Source organism: Diorhabda carinulata, chromosome 6 (genome assembly GCF_026250575.1).
Source record: "Diorhabda carinulata isolate Delta chromosome 6, icDioCari1.1, whole genome shotgun sequence".
Lineage (NCBI taxonomy): Eukaryota > Metazoa > Arthropoda > Insecta > Coleoptera > Chrysomelidae > Diorhabda > Diorhabda carinulata.
In genome coordinates, this window is record NC_079465.1 from 17,765,469 (window position 1) to 17,783,416 (window position 17,948).

At 33.2% G+C, this 17,948-nt stretch overlaps 1 protein-coding gene across 7 annotated transcripts in view; it reads right to left on the reverse strand.

The window, feature by feature from the left end:
* LOC130895714 (complexin) overlaps window positions 1-17,948 on the reverse strand; it is a 552,249-nt gene that overhangs the window by 316,029 nt on the left and 218,272 nt on the right. For all 7 annotated transcript variants that reach the window (XM_057803198.1, XM_057803197.1, XM_057803194.1 and 4 more), the window contains one exon: window positions 13,617-13,684. In XM_057803198.1, coding sequence (XP_057659181.1) covers window positions 13,617-13,671 — 55 coding nt within the window. In that variant the 5' untranslated portion in view covers window positions 13,672-13,684. The remainder of the gene's footprint in view (window positions 1-13,616; window positions 13,685-17,948) is intronic.

Consider the following 17,948-nt stretch of genomic DNA (forward strand, 5'->3'; position numbering starts at 1 on the left):
CAACACGCTCCCGCACAAAGTCGTCAGCTGATTCTTCTGTTTTCGTAAATGCTGTTTTCAGCTTGAAATACGCCCGTGCGCATTGCTAACTCATTTTGGGTAGCAAATTTGCAAATAGTAAAAATAGTTTGTTTTTTATACAATTATTCAAACAAGTGAAATTATGAGTCTATTTCTCTCTCAGAACGAACTTGAAGATGAAGTGGAAAATATTTCGGACTTTGAGGTTATGGAGTGTGACGAATCCTCAAGTGATAGTGAGGAGGATCATGTTAGTGAAATAGGTGAACCTGAGTTTTGTGAAGAAGAAGTGGCTCCAGATTTAACGTCAGACAACTTTAGCAAGACCCGATTCATTGAGAAAAATGGTAGGGTATATATAAAAGATGTACCTCGAATTTCACGTCGTTCTCTAAAGAAAATATTGCGAGAAAAACCAAGTACAAACTATATTAGAATCATTTCAAAAGTTTTTTACTGATGAGTGCTAATGATGATATTGATAATCCCAAAATGGACTATCACGATCTTTTATTATATTGTTTTATATTGTTCCGGGAGCAAATATTGTTATAGACGAGATGCTGTCACTTTTTGGAGGAGGATGCCCGTTCAAAGTCTTTATGAAAGAGAAACCAGACAAATACGGAATTCTCATTAGAATGTTGGCAGATTGTGAAAAAAGGAATGTTTTGCGAATGGAAGTATATGCTGGAAAATCTGAAAACACTACACCTGCATCAAGAGGTCCAATAGCGATTGTGTCAATACTTGGTTAAAAGTTGCGACATCGTTCTGAACAACATTCGAGTGCAGCTCCAGAGGCAGGAACAACAGGTCGATGTCATATTCGCTGTTGCAGAAATTGCCCCAAAAAAATTTCAAAAACTACAATAATTTGTAGCAAATGTAAACGATTTTCTTGTGGGACTCATTCCAAAAGTCTTACGTGTGTGAGGCTTGCAACATTAATTCATAAAAAATTGTAATTGATATCTTCTTCACTTTGTTAGAAGTATGTATTTATCATTGAAATGAAAATTATTTTTTTAATTGTATTTCTAATCCAATAAACACTTTTCATTTGATGTTTTTGTTATTAATACATAATATTTCACTACTTCATACAATCTATAAAAAGCGATTGTACAGACTAAATAGATGGTAGCAGTTTTTATCCAACCTTGGTACAGCATGAAACCAAAAATAGCTTGGTCTTTCGAGGGTTAAGTGATAGTAATCAGTATTTGAAGACAACACTTATAAGATGAAAATGAAGAAATTAGAATTATCCATTTTGCTTAGCGATTTTCAAATAAGAATTTGAATTCAGTGGGTTTAAAATTGTATTATTAAAATTATGTGGACAAAAAATCCGCACATACTGTTTCAATTTAATTATGTATTTGCAGTTTACTCTATAAAACAATGGTTACTACACTATGATTACAAGCATTTTATATAAATGAATCAGCAACAAGTCGGCTCGTTTTCCGAATTTTGTTTCTAAATGTTGCATTAAATTATGAAATACTCAATCTGGCGTTTGCCGGAGTGTGCTCTGAATTCCATTTTTCAATTCTTCATGTGTAGTTGCTTCCTAATCTTCAAAATATACTTACGTCCAATTGGACTCAGCTGGATATTTCTAGACTTCTCAATAAACCGAATGCTTAACCCTACAAAAGATCTCACAACAACCTTTGCATAAAGAGCAATTGCCATATCTGGGAAAAACACAAAATTTCCTCCAGGATGCTTTTTAAAGTATAAACTTCATTGATCTAGATCTAACAAAATATTTGTCATATATTTTAGAGGTGCGGAATTTCCAGAAGGACAAAGGTATTCTGAAGAACGAACATGAGAAGATATCCCCAACGATACCAACACTTTCGAGTTAAGCTTTCTTTTGAAATGCAGTTCTGAATTTACTTTATCTTCTTTCTAAAAATAAGTTTCACTCATGTCTAAACTAAATATGACTCGTCGTTAATCAGTTACGAAGCTTTATCGGGCGTTACTGAGGCTTCTAAGTTTTGATTTTTATCCAATTTTTTTCTTCTTCTTCTTCTTTCTCGGGATACTGATTTTCTTGATTTTTGATCATTCTATTCCCTTAGGATGTTGCTTGTATATTTCTCATGAATGAATGGATTCCGTGAGCTGCTTTAATCAAATCAGCTCTGATATTTGTTCCTCTGCCTACTAATCATGACTTCTTTAAATCGAAATTCAAGTCTCAATACACCAACAGATGTCGTAAATTGTTTGTCTGACTATTCCCATTCTCAGCCAACTTCTTTACTTGCTAAACTATCTAAAAATGTACGGATCCTTTCGTACCTCCACCAACAAGTTTTTACGCTTTTTTTATACATTTTTCATTTCAATTATTACCAATTTTAGATTTTTTAGAATTTGTCTCACTCAAATATATTCATTTAAGAATATAAACGCATCTTTAATTTACGAACCTCTGCTAATAGCTACAATTTGAATTTTTCTATTGAAAACTGAGTTAAATAAATCGGTCATATGTGTTTCTTCGGCATAATATGATATTTTTAAAAAGCTTTTCCATTATATTATGGAAATAAAACTGTTTTAGTCTAATATACAAGTAGTATCCTACCAATTAGATAACTGCAGATTTCAGATTACTGTTCAAGCAAGTTAACTGCTTCTTGGCTGACTATCTCGGTAGCAAATAAAACGTACAGAAAAGTAAGGAACTTGGTCTAGAATCACTTCTATCAATCTATTACTCATAAAATGGTAATTACGAGCAAAGTAACCTGCAATATAGATATATTGGGATATGGTAGAAACAGTTATAGTGGAAGTACTGAAACAAATCATTTATTCAAAAAGAAAGGAATAGAGATGACAACAGTATTGACATCTCATATAAAGTAATGAATTATATATTCATAAAGCAAAAACTTTCTACAAAAGACTATAAAAATAATAGTTATGAATCGTGGGAAAAATACTTGAAAGAAAACAATACAAACAGAAAATATATATAAAGAAGAGGAAGAAGGAATTGGATATATCAAAAAAGGAAAATAGGGGATAGGACAAAAGGAACCAATATTTAAAAAAGATAAGCAAGAGGCGTGGACAGATGGAAACATTGGACATAAAAGAAAACGGAATTTTCCTACAACACCTGAGAGGGAGGAGGAGATGTTAACGTCGTTTTTTGATGCTTTCGACAATCATTAACTTCAGTCTAATACAAAACTACTACTATATAATTATGTACTACGAGATTATTTATTATTATTATTATTAATTACATATCAAGAACAAGAGAAGATGGATAGATTTGAAAGTAAAAAATATACACTGGCTACTCAACAAAAAGTCTCAACTAAGATTTAAAAATAAATTGCTCATCTACAAAACTATATTCATACCAAACTGGTCGTATGGAATAGAGCTATGGGGCTGCAGTAAACCTTCAAATACGAAAATACTTCAAACATTCCTATCTAAAACACTCCGTAGAGTAGAGCCCCTGGTACGTTACTAACCAAACAATTCATAACGATCTGAAGATCTAATCAAAGATTTGATAAAGAAGATCCAATGATCAGAAGAATGAATTTATAAATAATCTATTCAACCAGCCACTAACAAAGAGAAGATTGAAGAGAATATAACCAGAAGATCTCCCACAATAAATACTCTCTGAGAGTACCGTCAATGGATGGTTCTTGACTCACTTTAGTGTGTTTGAGGAGTCGTTTTGGTTATTCAAATACTTTGTGCCTGTACCAAGAAAATATTACACCTCGTAGTTTCTTCCCACTGTTTTGAAGATTCTGTTTCCCACTTCTCACTCCTTTGAGGTACTGATTTCTTTTGATGGAATGGAGATGATGAGTAGACACTCGGCTATTTCTATGGCTTGCTGGCAGTATCAGCAGTACTCGTCCTCTGCCATGGCAATGTTTCTGACCATAAGTTCAATGTTGTTTTTAGAAGTTCCTCAGATTTTTTTCAAGTTGTATTAAGCCTGGTGTGCCACTACATCTGATTATCTAACAATTCGTTACTGATGTGATACGAGGCATATTTTTTAAGTACCGTTTTGGAATTAAAAAAAGAAGTGCAAAGATATCGCAATAATTTTATTTTTACATGGAAGCCTTTATCTTAATCTACTTTTCTACATAATTTCCGTGAATATTGAGGCACTTGTCATAACGTTGCACCAGTTTTTGAATACACTCCTCATAAAATTCTTCCGTCTGATTTGTTAAACACTGTATCACAACTGTTTTAACTTCGTTATCGTCTTGAAGACGCTGACCACCCAGGTGTTTCTTCAAGTGCAGGAACAAATGGTAGTCGCTGGGCACCAGATCAGGGCAGTAGGGAGGATGATCTAGAGTTTCCCATTGAAAAGATTTGATGAGATCTTTGGTCCGATTAGCCACATGTGGACGGGCATTGTCATGCAGCAAAACGATACCCTTATTCAACTTTCCACGTCTTTTGTCTCACAATAAGACGCTGCATTGATTGTCTCATTACGAGGACGAAACTCCACTAGCAATACTTCTTTTCTGTCCCAACAAACTGTGCACATAATTTTCCAGGCAGAAATTGTTTGCTTAAACTTCACTTTTTTGGGTGATGATGAATTCCATGGATTGTTGTTTCGATTCTGGTGTGACGTAGGCAATCCATGTTTCGTCACCAGTAACAATTTGGTCTAAAAAATCTTCACCTTCATTGTAGTACCGCTCAAGGAAAGTCTATGCACTGCCTAAACGTTGGGTTTTGTGCAAATCCGTCAACATTTTTGGAACCCTACGTGAACACAATTTCCCGTATTTCATGTTCTCGGTCAAAATGCGATACAAAACACTACGAGAATATTGAGGAAAGTAGTTGCACAATGATGAAATTGTAAAGCATCTGTTTTCTCTTACCTTTTCGTCCACTTTCTGCACCAAATCTTCATTAACGATCGAAGGATGCCCACTCCGTTCTTCATCATGCACATTTGTGCGGCTATCTTTAAATGCTCTCACCCATTTCCTCACCATTCCATCACTCATAATGTTTTGTCCGTAAACTTCACAGATCTCATGATGAATATCGATCGGTTTCACGCCTTTAGCACTAAGAAATCGTACTTCACAATCGGCGGGACTCACGATTGTCGGAGGCATCTTAAACACTCAGTAAACAACGTACACAATGAAGAATCAGACTGTAATGGCGTCAGTGCGTAAACAAGATATGTAGGTAACCAACGCGCATGTGCGGAACGCCGACCTTGGGGTTGCGGTGGCGGAATCGCAAAACGGTACTTACTTAAAAAATATGCCTCGTATATATCTACAAACTAATGTATGGAAAAAGTACCGCAAATTCCTATACACCAAAATAAAAAAGTTTTCAGTCTTCGTGTATGATTAAGCGTACTGGATTGTAACAAATTACTATATCACAAATACACAGATTCGAGAAATTTTTCCGCTGTAGGCTTTTGAAAGTGATTAAAGCTGATAAGAAAACAAATTAATTAGGAGTAAATAAAATACAGAATGCTGAAGAATCAGATAGAACTTAAAAGCTCTATGACCATTTGGTTAGAAGAAACGATCCTGAAAGGGATCAGGAAAAAGATAGAGAGGAAGATATAACTAACTTAATAAGAAGAATAGATGAAATTATAACACAGCCGAATATTGACAACATTAGAAACTAATGATAATGTAAGATATCGAATAAACGATTAAGAAGAAGACAAAAGGTCGAAGACTTTCGAGTCCTGTTGCGTTCAATATATAATTTTATTTAAATTATTGTTAGAAACTATGGAACAACAAGATTTGGTAATAAATTGTGGAAACATTTGAATCAGTGTTCGATAAAATTGGATTTTTAGGCATAGCCTGAAAAACATCATAAACTACTTGAAATAATTGAGTTTTCCAATAGAATATCGTCGTGCTACTTCATTATTCCATTATATTTAGCTTATTTGGTAATTAAACTATTGTTTTCCATAGTAGAATGAAATATTTGGTCGACAATGCGAAACCAATGTGCGAAATTACCACATTATAGAATATATCTCTCATGCTACAACAAACAATCATTTTATGCCTTTGATTACGAATACCATTATTTTGCAAAATCAACCGTGGTGTGACATCACCATTACGAGCTGAGTACATTAATTAATTTACCCTGTATTCAACTGAAATTACAGCAATGATCTCGATCTTGTAGGCTACTAATTACATGTTCCAAAGTTAGTTGGGGATCGGCCACATTAGCTGTGCGGTTCAGGAAGGAACATATAGTCATTGATAACGTCGTCCTCGATTGAATTACTTCAAGATTAACTACTAGTGAGAAGAGATTTGCTCTACAATATAACAGGCGATTTAATTTTCGGAGAACGTTATTTTTGAATAAATTTTCTTGTTTATCCAATAATAAGAGTTTCAAAATGCAAAATTGTCTCTAATGCTTCTCGAGTCTATCTACCAATATGAAATTGAATGTGATAACTACACTACCCATCCAAAGTTTTTGCCCACCCCAAAAATCATTTTTCAAAATTCAAAATAATACACTTTAACACATTTTTCTTCCATATTGTCAAGCAATGGTCAAAATGGAGTCTTGAAAACCAAAAATAATAGTGTCCGTAATACCTTATAGGTAGAAAATATATTTTCCAGCATGTCAACGATTCCAAGTATTTCTGAAAGCTGGGTAAGGAATATTTGAAAGAATTGGAAGAGATGAATGTACTGAAAATAATAATTTGAACATCACACATAAATTGGACAGGGAAGTCAGAAAGTAGTGTCCTAAAAAACAAATGGAACCAATCACACGGCGATTATTAGACGAAATTAGTACAGAGAATGCCAAAATGATGTAACGAAATAATAAAAGCAAATAGGGGTTACATCGTTAAATTAAAAATTCAAATATGTAAAATTATGTACGGTAGTTTTATTATTACTATCTATTTATGTTTCTAAATGTTGATTTTAGATATCTTCTTCTCTATTTCAGAATTAGTTTTTTTAATAATTATTAAGATAGATAAAAATTGACGTTTCGACTTTTCTTTAAGTATTTATCAAAATAGTTTGTCAATTTTCATCTATCTTAAGAACTATTAAAAAACTAATTTTCAAACAGAAGAGACCTAAAATCAAGATCAATTAGAAACATAAACATATGAAAAGGTCTAAGAAATAATAAATTAAAGAAATTTATTACTATCTATATATGTATCACGCAAAATATCGATGATATCGATCGATCGATGATGTATCTGTGAATTCTAATACTATAACTCACATTTTTTCTCGTTTCATCCCTTATTTTTGAATATATCACAGGAAAATCCAGTATAATTTTGGCGATAAAAATTCCTTTGTTCAACAATAAAAATATATTTAACGGTTTTAGCTCTGGAACTATTTACTTCGAGAAAGTGAAGATGAGTGAAAAGTTAAAAGAGTCACGTACATGTTTCCTGTTATTTGGTAAAATACAGAATACTAGTCGTTTCAAAACTAGCTAAAGATTAATACGTTGTCTCTAAGGAGAATCGCAAACGGGTATTCTGGAATATAACGAGAGCTGTTTGTCAGGATAAACATAAAAAGCGACAGATTTTATTGGTTTTCAAAGGCAGTATATCAGGAATTTAGAATTCAGGTCTGCGAAAGATTTTTTTGCATCGACTGTTATTTTTTATTTCTCCTACATATGGATTTTTGATTTTAGTAACATTATGTTCGAAACAACGTTTGAATGTTCTTTTTCAGAATTGATTAGGCCAGGCAATGGAAATAATTCAAATCGCAAAGTAACTGAAAGTTTTGATTTTTGAATTTGATATTGAGAGTATTAACATCAAAAATTATTTGCCAGTAGCAGAAGCTATAATTTGAATTGAATGATCATCTAGAATTTTCGGTAATAGGTAATACTATTATTGGAGCGATTTCTCATTGAGGAAACTTAGTGGAAACTAGTTTTATATTTTTTTAATTAAAAATGACGAGGCGCGAGGCATTTTCAATCTGACTGTGACAAAGCTGTGGTAGTCAATATAGGCAGTTTTTACCAAAGCCAACTTGAACTTTGAATCACCGACGTTATAGATATACACTATACATTTCTCAAATTTTGCAACAACATATCATGGGAAACTGTGTAATTTTCTATGAATGGATGACGAACGAACCAACATCTTCAAATCGGTCCAAACTCCCTCAGTACTGACGAAATACCCATTCGTAAGGGAATATTCCAGGACCTCCTTTTCAGTCCGTTGAGATTTTGCCTTGCAATTAATCCCCTTCTTTATATGGACGATATCAATCTATACGCAGCAAATAAGCGTCGAATCAATCATCTTCTCGATATAACACATGATTCTCCACCGGTATACACATGAATTTTGGACTCTCTAAGTGCAAGACTCTACATAACGAGATTGGGATTGTCATTAAGGAAAATGTGCAACTTTGGAACGGAGATATCGTACAGGTGATGGAAAAGAGAGAAACCTAGGATTTCAACAGTCTAAATTACTGGACGTCACGTTTTAAAGAACTCTTTTGTAATCCTGAAGTGGACGAAAACAAAGCTAGAGGGTATTCAGAGTTGACACGAACAATGATGATGAAGAACAACAACCACCACCCGAAGTCATACATTATTAGAACAACATTACCTCGAATAGAAGGTGAAGAGAAGATGAAGAGGCTTCATCGACCTTCGTGTCATTTTCGTAAGACTTATAAGCTTCTTTGAAATACTTACTAAGTTAGTTCATAATGCTGTGCAGATGCTTTTTATTCATAGTATCGTAAGTTTTTTGAAAATCTATGGAGATTGAGTAAAATGGCAGATCGTATTTATACCACATTTGCCTAAGAGTGAAAATTAGGTCTGTAACTGATCTTCCAAATCTAAACACACAATGGTAGTCTCCGAACAAGTTTTCTCAATAAACTCTTCACTTTTATGTGTATTGGTATCATTATTGTCATTTTCCCCTTTTCTGGTAGTCGTTTTCCCATATACTGCTTATCAAATGATATATTTCGTCTTCAGTGCAGTTCCACCATACTTGATTAATTTTGGCTCTATTTCGTCCTCTCCAAGGGAAATAGCAAGTGATGGTATCACTAATTAGGAATTATCCTCATGAGTAATAACAATCGTTAATCTACTAATACTATTTTGAAAATTTATATATCAATTATAAATATTCTGTTATAACGGTTAATCTCAATATGAATTATACTCACTACAACCCTGGATAGAAGAGACGTGACTTCTTTGAAATTGTCAGTGTAGCAGAAAACATTGTTATAAGAATACAACAGCGACTAGGATATCTTTTTAAGATAACGATGACAATATCAGGATGTTGGGTATTTCAAGTTGGCATATCCTATTTCGCCAAGAAAACAAAAAATTCAACAAATTGCAATAAAAGTAAAGAGAAACATTGAAATTATGTGAAACTTGGAATTTCTTAAGTAAACGCTTCAAAACTTTCCGAATACTACCAAACAATTTTTTCGTACTTTAGCGGAGATGGATGAACGTGATTGGTGTGGAAGAATTGTGTATTTTGTTTCATAATTTGGAAAAGATTCTCTTACTTTTTTTAATTCTTTATGCATGGAAATATTTGAAAACTAAATGGGAAACTATATCTTCGAATTTTCACTGTAAACTTAGGAATAAGATTATTTCAAACTTATCAAATTAAAAATTCAGGGAAATCAGAATAGGAAGTAAACAAATAACGATATAAAGTTTTTGCAAACTAATAAATAAACATATAAATAACTAAATAAAATACAAATAAAATGAAATTTCAATATACAGAAGAAAACCACAATAAGTAACAAAATTATAGATAATAGTAAAAGGTAATAATTAGTATAAAAGTTCATAGCAAGAATTATTCCAGTATGCAGCATGCCCGGAATTAAATAACATTATTAGAATTGAAGTTGTTTACAGAGTACCAGATATGGTTTTTTCAACAATTTTGAGATCAAAACTTATTAGTATCATTACAGTTTCTCTTCGTAATATTTTTTCTCCGATGAAGTATCGATACTTCAACCCTGTAGGTTTCCATACGACCTTTAAACAGCTGAGTATGAACATTTTTTTCCTGAGAAACTAAGAGTCGACTTCAGGGTCTGATAATAACTATACCCTTGAGTCCGGTGATCTCGACCTGCTTTGGACTCTTCCCAACCCCTTTACTATCAACCCTATGGGGCCGGTGATAAAGTCGTGGATAGGTTAGGGACTCCGGAGTATCGTTTCAAACTCCGCGATCTGGCAAATTAACCCTGATTATCCCAAATTATATCATCCGGAGGAGAATTATGCTCCTTAAAGATTTCAGATGGTAAGCATTCGAAATGGTGTCGTTTAAATTTATTTATATGGGATATTTCTGTAGAAAACGATGTTTGCACAGTTACAAGGCTGAATGATATTGAATACTGTGTGTATTGAAACGAAATTTTTCATTTAACAATTATTCAAAAAGTGAGTAATGAAGGCTATCTCTTCTTAGGATAATTTTAGCACTAAATCACCAATTTTAGTCAAAAAATAAATGATCAATAGTTGCATTAGAATTTATATGTAGGTTCTCTTTTTACATCATATTATGAGTACTCTTCCTGTGGTAATATGACTTATTATATATTTAACAATTTGTACGGTACAGTTAATTTCTATAACGATCTCAGGCGAAACTGGGCGCGGAATCGTTATTGGTCCAAATCGGAGGCACCATGATATACACAAATGAAAAGCCGTGTAGGAGGGGGCCAGTATTTTCTTAAATATGTGTAGCACAGATACAGCTGATGAAGTTGTAGCCTAAGAGCTGAAAAGCTTCATCTTAACGCTTTACTTCTTGAATTAAATGTGGGTAAGCACTGGCTAAGGAGAAGGTTTGTGTCATTTTTTTATCTAGAACTATCATGTGTGATATGAAATAATAACCGAAATGAAAAATCCCTTTCCTATGTTATTTATTTATTTCATCGAATAAGAAATGAGATCGTTCAGCATAAGCCGTACCATCTATTGAGTTTCATAAATAAATCAAAGTCTTTCCATTCGACGAAACGATTGAAAATGTACAGTATAACCATAAATCGTCGATGTCTCATTTTGAATTCTCCAATGAGCAGTCGTTTCTTTCCCATTCCATCGTATTATGTAGACTACGACATGATGCTAAATTGGCACCAACGACACGACGAAATTACGCAATCAAAGTATCTCTCAATGTATCTCTGTTAGTGTCCTTGGTTCGCTTTTTCAGTATAGCTAGCACAAACACTTTGGAAAATTGTATTTGACTTTCTTATTGCGATCGTAAAGTACAGTATCACAATGTTCAACCATCAGGAGGGGAAATTTTTTATAGCGAAGCAAAACGTGCGTTGGTTTCAATAATCGTAGTACAAGATGAAATTTTTGGAAATAAAATCATCTCTTTCAGTAAATAATGATTAAATACGATCGATATTTACTAGTTAGTTGACGGTACAAAGAGAAAATATGCTTTTCACAAAGAAGGGATCAAGTTTGTAACAAAAAGAAAAACTTTAATAACACGAAAAATGTCTATCATACGGTTAGCTAAAGATTTATGATACTTTTAGTTAGAGATATAATTTACTTCACATGTCGCTGTTTATATTGCAAAAAATCGTATGTCAAAAATTTCATATTTCAGAATTTTATTGTATTTTTAATCAAAATGATTAGTTGTAACTTTAGTAGAAACAGGCAACGTTAACTAAGAGTCAATGTTGGATTGGATTGCAATGGATGCGTCAGTTGATGGTGAATTTCACCAGTAAATAGAAAGGTTCAAAGTAATATTTTGAGTGTACTGCAATAATTGAATAACAACGGTAAACTACACTCGTGAAGAAAAAATCGACATGCCATCTTTTATTTATAAACTAATTTATTCCATTTGGATGTTCCACACCGTATATTTATACAATGCGGTCCATATCTATGGAATAAATTCAATTTTAGCGTTATTATGTACTATGCGAAAAAAACCTGAAACAGGTCAATTTTTTTTCATAAATTTACAGTATGAAACCTTTTTATAAGGAAATCTGTTCAGCAATTTGAAGTTTTCTCAAATTTGGTACAATCATAACTGACAAAACTGTTTCTTAAAATATAAAATTTTGTTAATGTTTCTCTCACAGAACTTCAAATAAAATGGAGATAAGAATGTCGCATAATATTAAGAATGTATTTTACATTTCAATTAAATGTTAAAAATTACCTCCATTTAATTCTGATTAATAACCGAGGCGATTTTAGAATCCTTGTACAACATTTTGTATAACCTCAGTAGTTATTTTGTTGATTTCTTCCATTATCCTGGCATTCAAATTAGCAATATTGTCTGGTCTATTAGGATATACTTTAGATTTAAAAAAAGTAATCAAGAGGAGTCAAATCGTGGGATCTATCCGGTCATTCGATCGTTCTACGTCTTCCAATTCACCTATTGGAAAAAACCGTTTGAATAATTTCTGACTACGTTCAAATCATTTTTGATAGTGGAGCTTCGTCTTGTTGGTAATAAATAGATGGATCTATCTCATTTGTATGATTAACATCAGGAAAAAATCTCTGTAATGTAGGCACTAAGAATTTACTCAAAAAATCTAGATAAATCTCACCAAAAACTGTACTCTCACAAAAATAAGAACCAATAATTTTATCTTGTTCTATCAGGATCATCTTCATTTAACTCCTGAACCAAATGAACTTTGTAAAGGTGGTACTTTTCTTTATGTAAAACTCTCAAAATAGATTATTTACTTACATCATCGTCGGCGGCAAGTTCTCGATTTGTTTTATGCGGACTTTCCTCAATCTCTAGGAGGACACCTAACTTTTTTCTATCAGTAAATTGAAAATTTCTATCTGGTTTTTCAATATTTTTTTACTTTTAAAACCCAAATGACAGTAGACTACTTGATTCATATCAATTGTATATTTGGTGTTTTGTGATAGAGACATTATCACAATCTTACATCTCAAAAATTCATTTTATCATTTATGATTGCACCAAATTTGAAAAAACTTTACTGAACAAAACACTAAAATCCCTTTCCAACAAGGTGCCACACGACCCCCTTTCTCATTTGAAATTTTCGAGAAGGTGCTTATAATTCAGGAAGGGGATAATATTACCATACAGTAAATTTTTAATTCAACAATAAAAATCGATCTATTCAAGGTTTTTTTCACATATAGTACATAATAACGCTAAAAATGAATTTATATGGCATTGTATACCTAAAAAAAACTCTTCACAATATTTATCTAAAGCTTGTTGTATACTGCTGATTTTTCATTTTAAACCGCAAAATAAAATTTTATTACGAAATTTAAAAGTCCCTAAACGTTTTCACAACGAAATTGTACTGGCGACATATTTTATACCTTCCGTATTGTGACCTAGAAATTTTCCTTATAATGGAATACGCTAGTGGCATGCAAAAAACCCTATTATTTACCTTTAACGGCGTTTAATTTGTTTCCAACCATTTGTTTCGCTACGAACGCAGCCATTATTGAAGATTATCTGAAACAAAAAAGTCACGTTCATTAGATAAAGCAGCTCAAGTCGGCAGAAATATGATAAGATTACATTCAAGCATTTCAATTGTGGAAGAGGAATGCTTAAAATTTTGAAAATTTATATAAACTCGATCTGGATTTTACTTATAAGCATCAAGTAGCTTACAAATTTTGAAATAATTTCCAAAACCATATTAATGAAGAAAATTCACTGGTTTAACATTATTGCATATACAGCGTGTTTCAAAAAAGGTGATCCCGTTTCTAGGATAGATAGAAGACTGAACAATATTTGGGGTTTGCTCAGTAAACATATAAACTTTGCGCTAATTCCGAATCATTTTCCAAAAACTTTTCAAAAAGCTATTTCTACAAAAAATATTGGAATCTTTGGCAAACCAATAATGGTCCAATCCTGGTTGAAATCTGGATGACTTAGCTCAGACCAATCTATAGTCAGCCAAGCTTGGCTGAACTCTATATAACCTTACCTTGGACATCCTATAGTAACCCAAGCCGAGCTGAACTCTGGGTAACCCGACCTCGGCCATCCTGTAGTCAGCCAGGCTTGGCTGAACTCTATATAACCTTACCTTGGACATCCTATAGTAACCCAAGCCGGGCTGAACTCTGGGTAACCCGACCTCGGCCATCCTGTAGTCAGCCAGGCTTGGCAGAACATTCTTTTATGCACAAAAGACAATAAAAAATAGAATAATAAAAAATAGTATCATTTCTTCATATATTTAATTATTTAACTAATATTTTTATGTTCATTAATTAGTAGAGCGCATTGATAGGATTTTGTCATAAAACTAATTCTATTAACAATATATTAAAAATTTATCTTTACAAGCAACCAGCCTGGTCCAGAGCTGCAGATCAGTCTTGGGTTTACCTAGGCAAACGGGCCTGGTCCAGGCTTACTCACCAAGCGAGAGACATTGTTATCATCCCAGAGTCCCACCAGGTCTGGGCCAATAACGGCTTCCAAGCTAGGGCCAGAGTTGTAGATACTTGGCCCAAGTCTGGGCCTATACTGGGCCCATCGTAAAATCCTATATGGGCTTTTGTCCTCTTCTCACGAAGAAAACTACTCTTTCGCTCTTCAACAGTTATTTTAAATGTTTCTTTTAATGTTTTTATTCTCATTTTCTTCACTGACGCTACTTGATCTACAAGAAGTGGTCTTCATACTGTTTATTTTCTTCCTGGTAACTTGAGTAGCTCTCAAATCTGATTCATTGTTTTTTTCTGATATCATCGCTCATGCTTGCACTTTTGGTTATGACAAATATCAACACCTCGTAAGCCACTTCAATATACCTGTCATTATGGGATACGATTTTTTGCTTTAACGACAAAACTATGTAAGCCGCACATGTGGATGGAGTACGTCACTTAAGTAATATTGCGTGTGATATCTGAGATTTTTCTTTTTAAATATACAGTTGTACTCATCATAGAGTGATGTAAAACGTATCGTGTTTATTTTTGAAGAAAAAAATGTAAAAACAGGTTAAACAGTTCATTAACTTGCGCGTCTTCTGACAGAAGTAAAATAATAGAATTTGTCAAAGTTATGAATATTTGCGTTTAAATGAGAAACTTAGAACTTTTTACGTTCTCAGATAAATCTTGTTTATCTGTATTTTAAAAAAATAATTATCACATACGAAAAGTTGTATGAGTTATACGTATCTTTCATGTCCAATTTCTACCATTAAGTTTTTCAAATTGTCTAGTGTGTTAACGGAGACCCAACCTCTTTAATGCTCCCACATAGTAAATCAAAAGTGGTACGATCAAGTAGACCACTTCATTGATCCAAGTTTTCCAATTCACCTTTCTTTAATATCGTTAGCCCCATGCTAAAATAACGAATGTGAAAGATCGCGTTTTTCAAGTTCGATGGTTTCCCGTAGTACTAACTACTGGTAATGTGATGAATCTGTTAAATGGTTGTAAGCCAATGTCATTTTCACGAATTTACAGCTTTTCCCGATTAAGTTATGCTATATTTACGAATATGATATTCAATAGTTTACCCAAGTAAACAAATAAAAAAATTCCTAAGCGTTATAATCTAAACTAGTGAAAATGCCAGTTTCGTTAGTTTTCATTACCACTAAGACAGTTGAATGCGCTTTTCTTGCATGTGTCTGTTTGCGTTATACATACACTCTCATTTAGAAACTATTAATAGTTTTTATTTTGAGTCAGGCCATTCGCAAATGGAGTATGACGCGGTCCACTCTAAGATTGAGGCTAAAGCAAAAAATATACCAGAACACGTAACCTCTGACTGGGACCAATGGATCAGATTGCCGCGTACAAAACCCAAACCTTTCAATATGACTAGGCTCTAGCATGATGATTTTTCAAATTTTAATCCTTATAAAGACAAGTTTGTACCAGAAACCACTGAGAGAAAGAAAAACTCAAAAAGTTTCAATTCTTGTATGTGATTTCAATCGGAAATCTGAATTGAATTAAATTTTTGTCAAAAGTAATTTTGATGACATTGATTTCGATGTTTTGATCCGAAAACGAAAACGAGGAAAAAATTTCTTTACTCCCAAACCTTTTATGCCATACGATGGTCAGATTTGTATATAGGAGGTGAGAAGAAAAAGAGATTTATTGCAACTATGCAATCAATGCCCAGGGCATACAAGTCTTTTTATGAGGAGCTTCTGAGTTTCAAATCAGTCCGCGCTTCTCTGGCAGAACCCGATAATACTGAAATTGAACAGTAAATTCATTTTTTATGTATTATGGGTTTTCGATGAATCGTTTGTAAAATGTAACTAAATTACTTACCTGATTATTTACTTTCCATTAATAAAATATTATATTTTTAAGGAATTTATTACCTCATCTTGTGTTTTTCTTGGTAAAAAAAAAGTTTTTTTTATCTTTTCATCTTTTTCAATTTTCCCCTATTACCTACTTGGATCCAGGAATACCGCAATGTTTGGATACACTACTAAACAAAGATATTCTAAATTCAACAGCTTAGCGATCAATTTCAAATCTCATCAGAATGCCTCATGAAGATTCCAAACGTCTGTTCGGATCATCTCCTGAGATTTCATGATCAAGCTGCACTTGTATGTCTGCAGCAAACGATTAAAAAATGTTTTATTATAAAGCAATTACTATTGTAGTTTTATGAGGGTTGCTTCCTAATGACAGAATTTGAAGCATCCCTCACCCTTCCAGTTTCATTTAATTTCGTAACAATATTCTGAAATATTCTTAATTAATTTGTTATTTTCTCTTCTTCACTTTTCTTCATACATCGTGAGTGATGATCATGTCAAACGGTTTCAGCACTTCTATCAACTTCGTTGTTATATGTTTTGTAATCGGTATTGGATTATTATTATCAGATAATAGATTGGTATATAGTAATATTCTCGTTGTTTTTGTATTAAATCTAAGTTGACTCTCATCACGAATAGAAAATAAATTGCAATTTTTGTTACGTAACATCTAAACGAATGTGCTTATTTAACTATCCCTCTCTCACACACAACGTTGATGTTAACGAGATGAGAAATGCCCGCCTGAGGCGCCAAAAACGGTAGATGATAACGATATTGGTGTAACGTGTAAGCTTCAGGATTACCTTTACAAATTAAATTATTTTCCACTAGCTACAAATATCTGAGCCTGTTTATTAGGTAAATTGATGGGAACATACATATCAAATAAGTGGATAAAAAACATTTTTTTGTAGTAAGACAAGAATAAATAGCATATTGTGATAAAAGACTTATACACACACATTTCGTCTGAAGCAAGGGGACGCTTTTTCTTGTATTCTGTTCAGCCTGATCTTAAAATAATATTTAGGAGGCTGTAGACCAACCTGAGAAGAACCCTACTCAACCAATTAAGACAGACGGTGACCTACGATGTCGAACTGCCAAGCAGAAGGAAAATAGAGCTTAGAGAGGACTTCCGGACTTTCAATGAAAAACCAAACGAGAGAGCCCAGTGTAAACAAAGTTAAAGCAAAGTACATACTCATGTCGCGCAGCCGAGACCACGCAGACACGGCATAGTTTACGGTAGTTAACTACACCCTCGAGCGAGTTAACAACTTGAAATATATTGGCTCTATTATAACAGAAAACACTAAGACTATACTGGAGGTGAAGGAGAGAGTGAAAGCTAAAAACAAGGCGTATTGCAGTGCCTTTAAGATTCTGAAATTCCGCCTATTTAGCAGGTACATAAAAGAGAGGATCTACTCTACA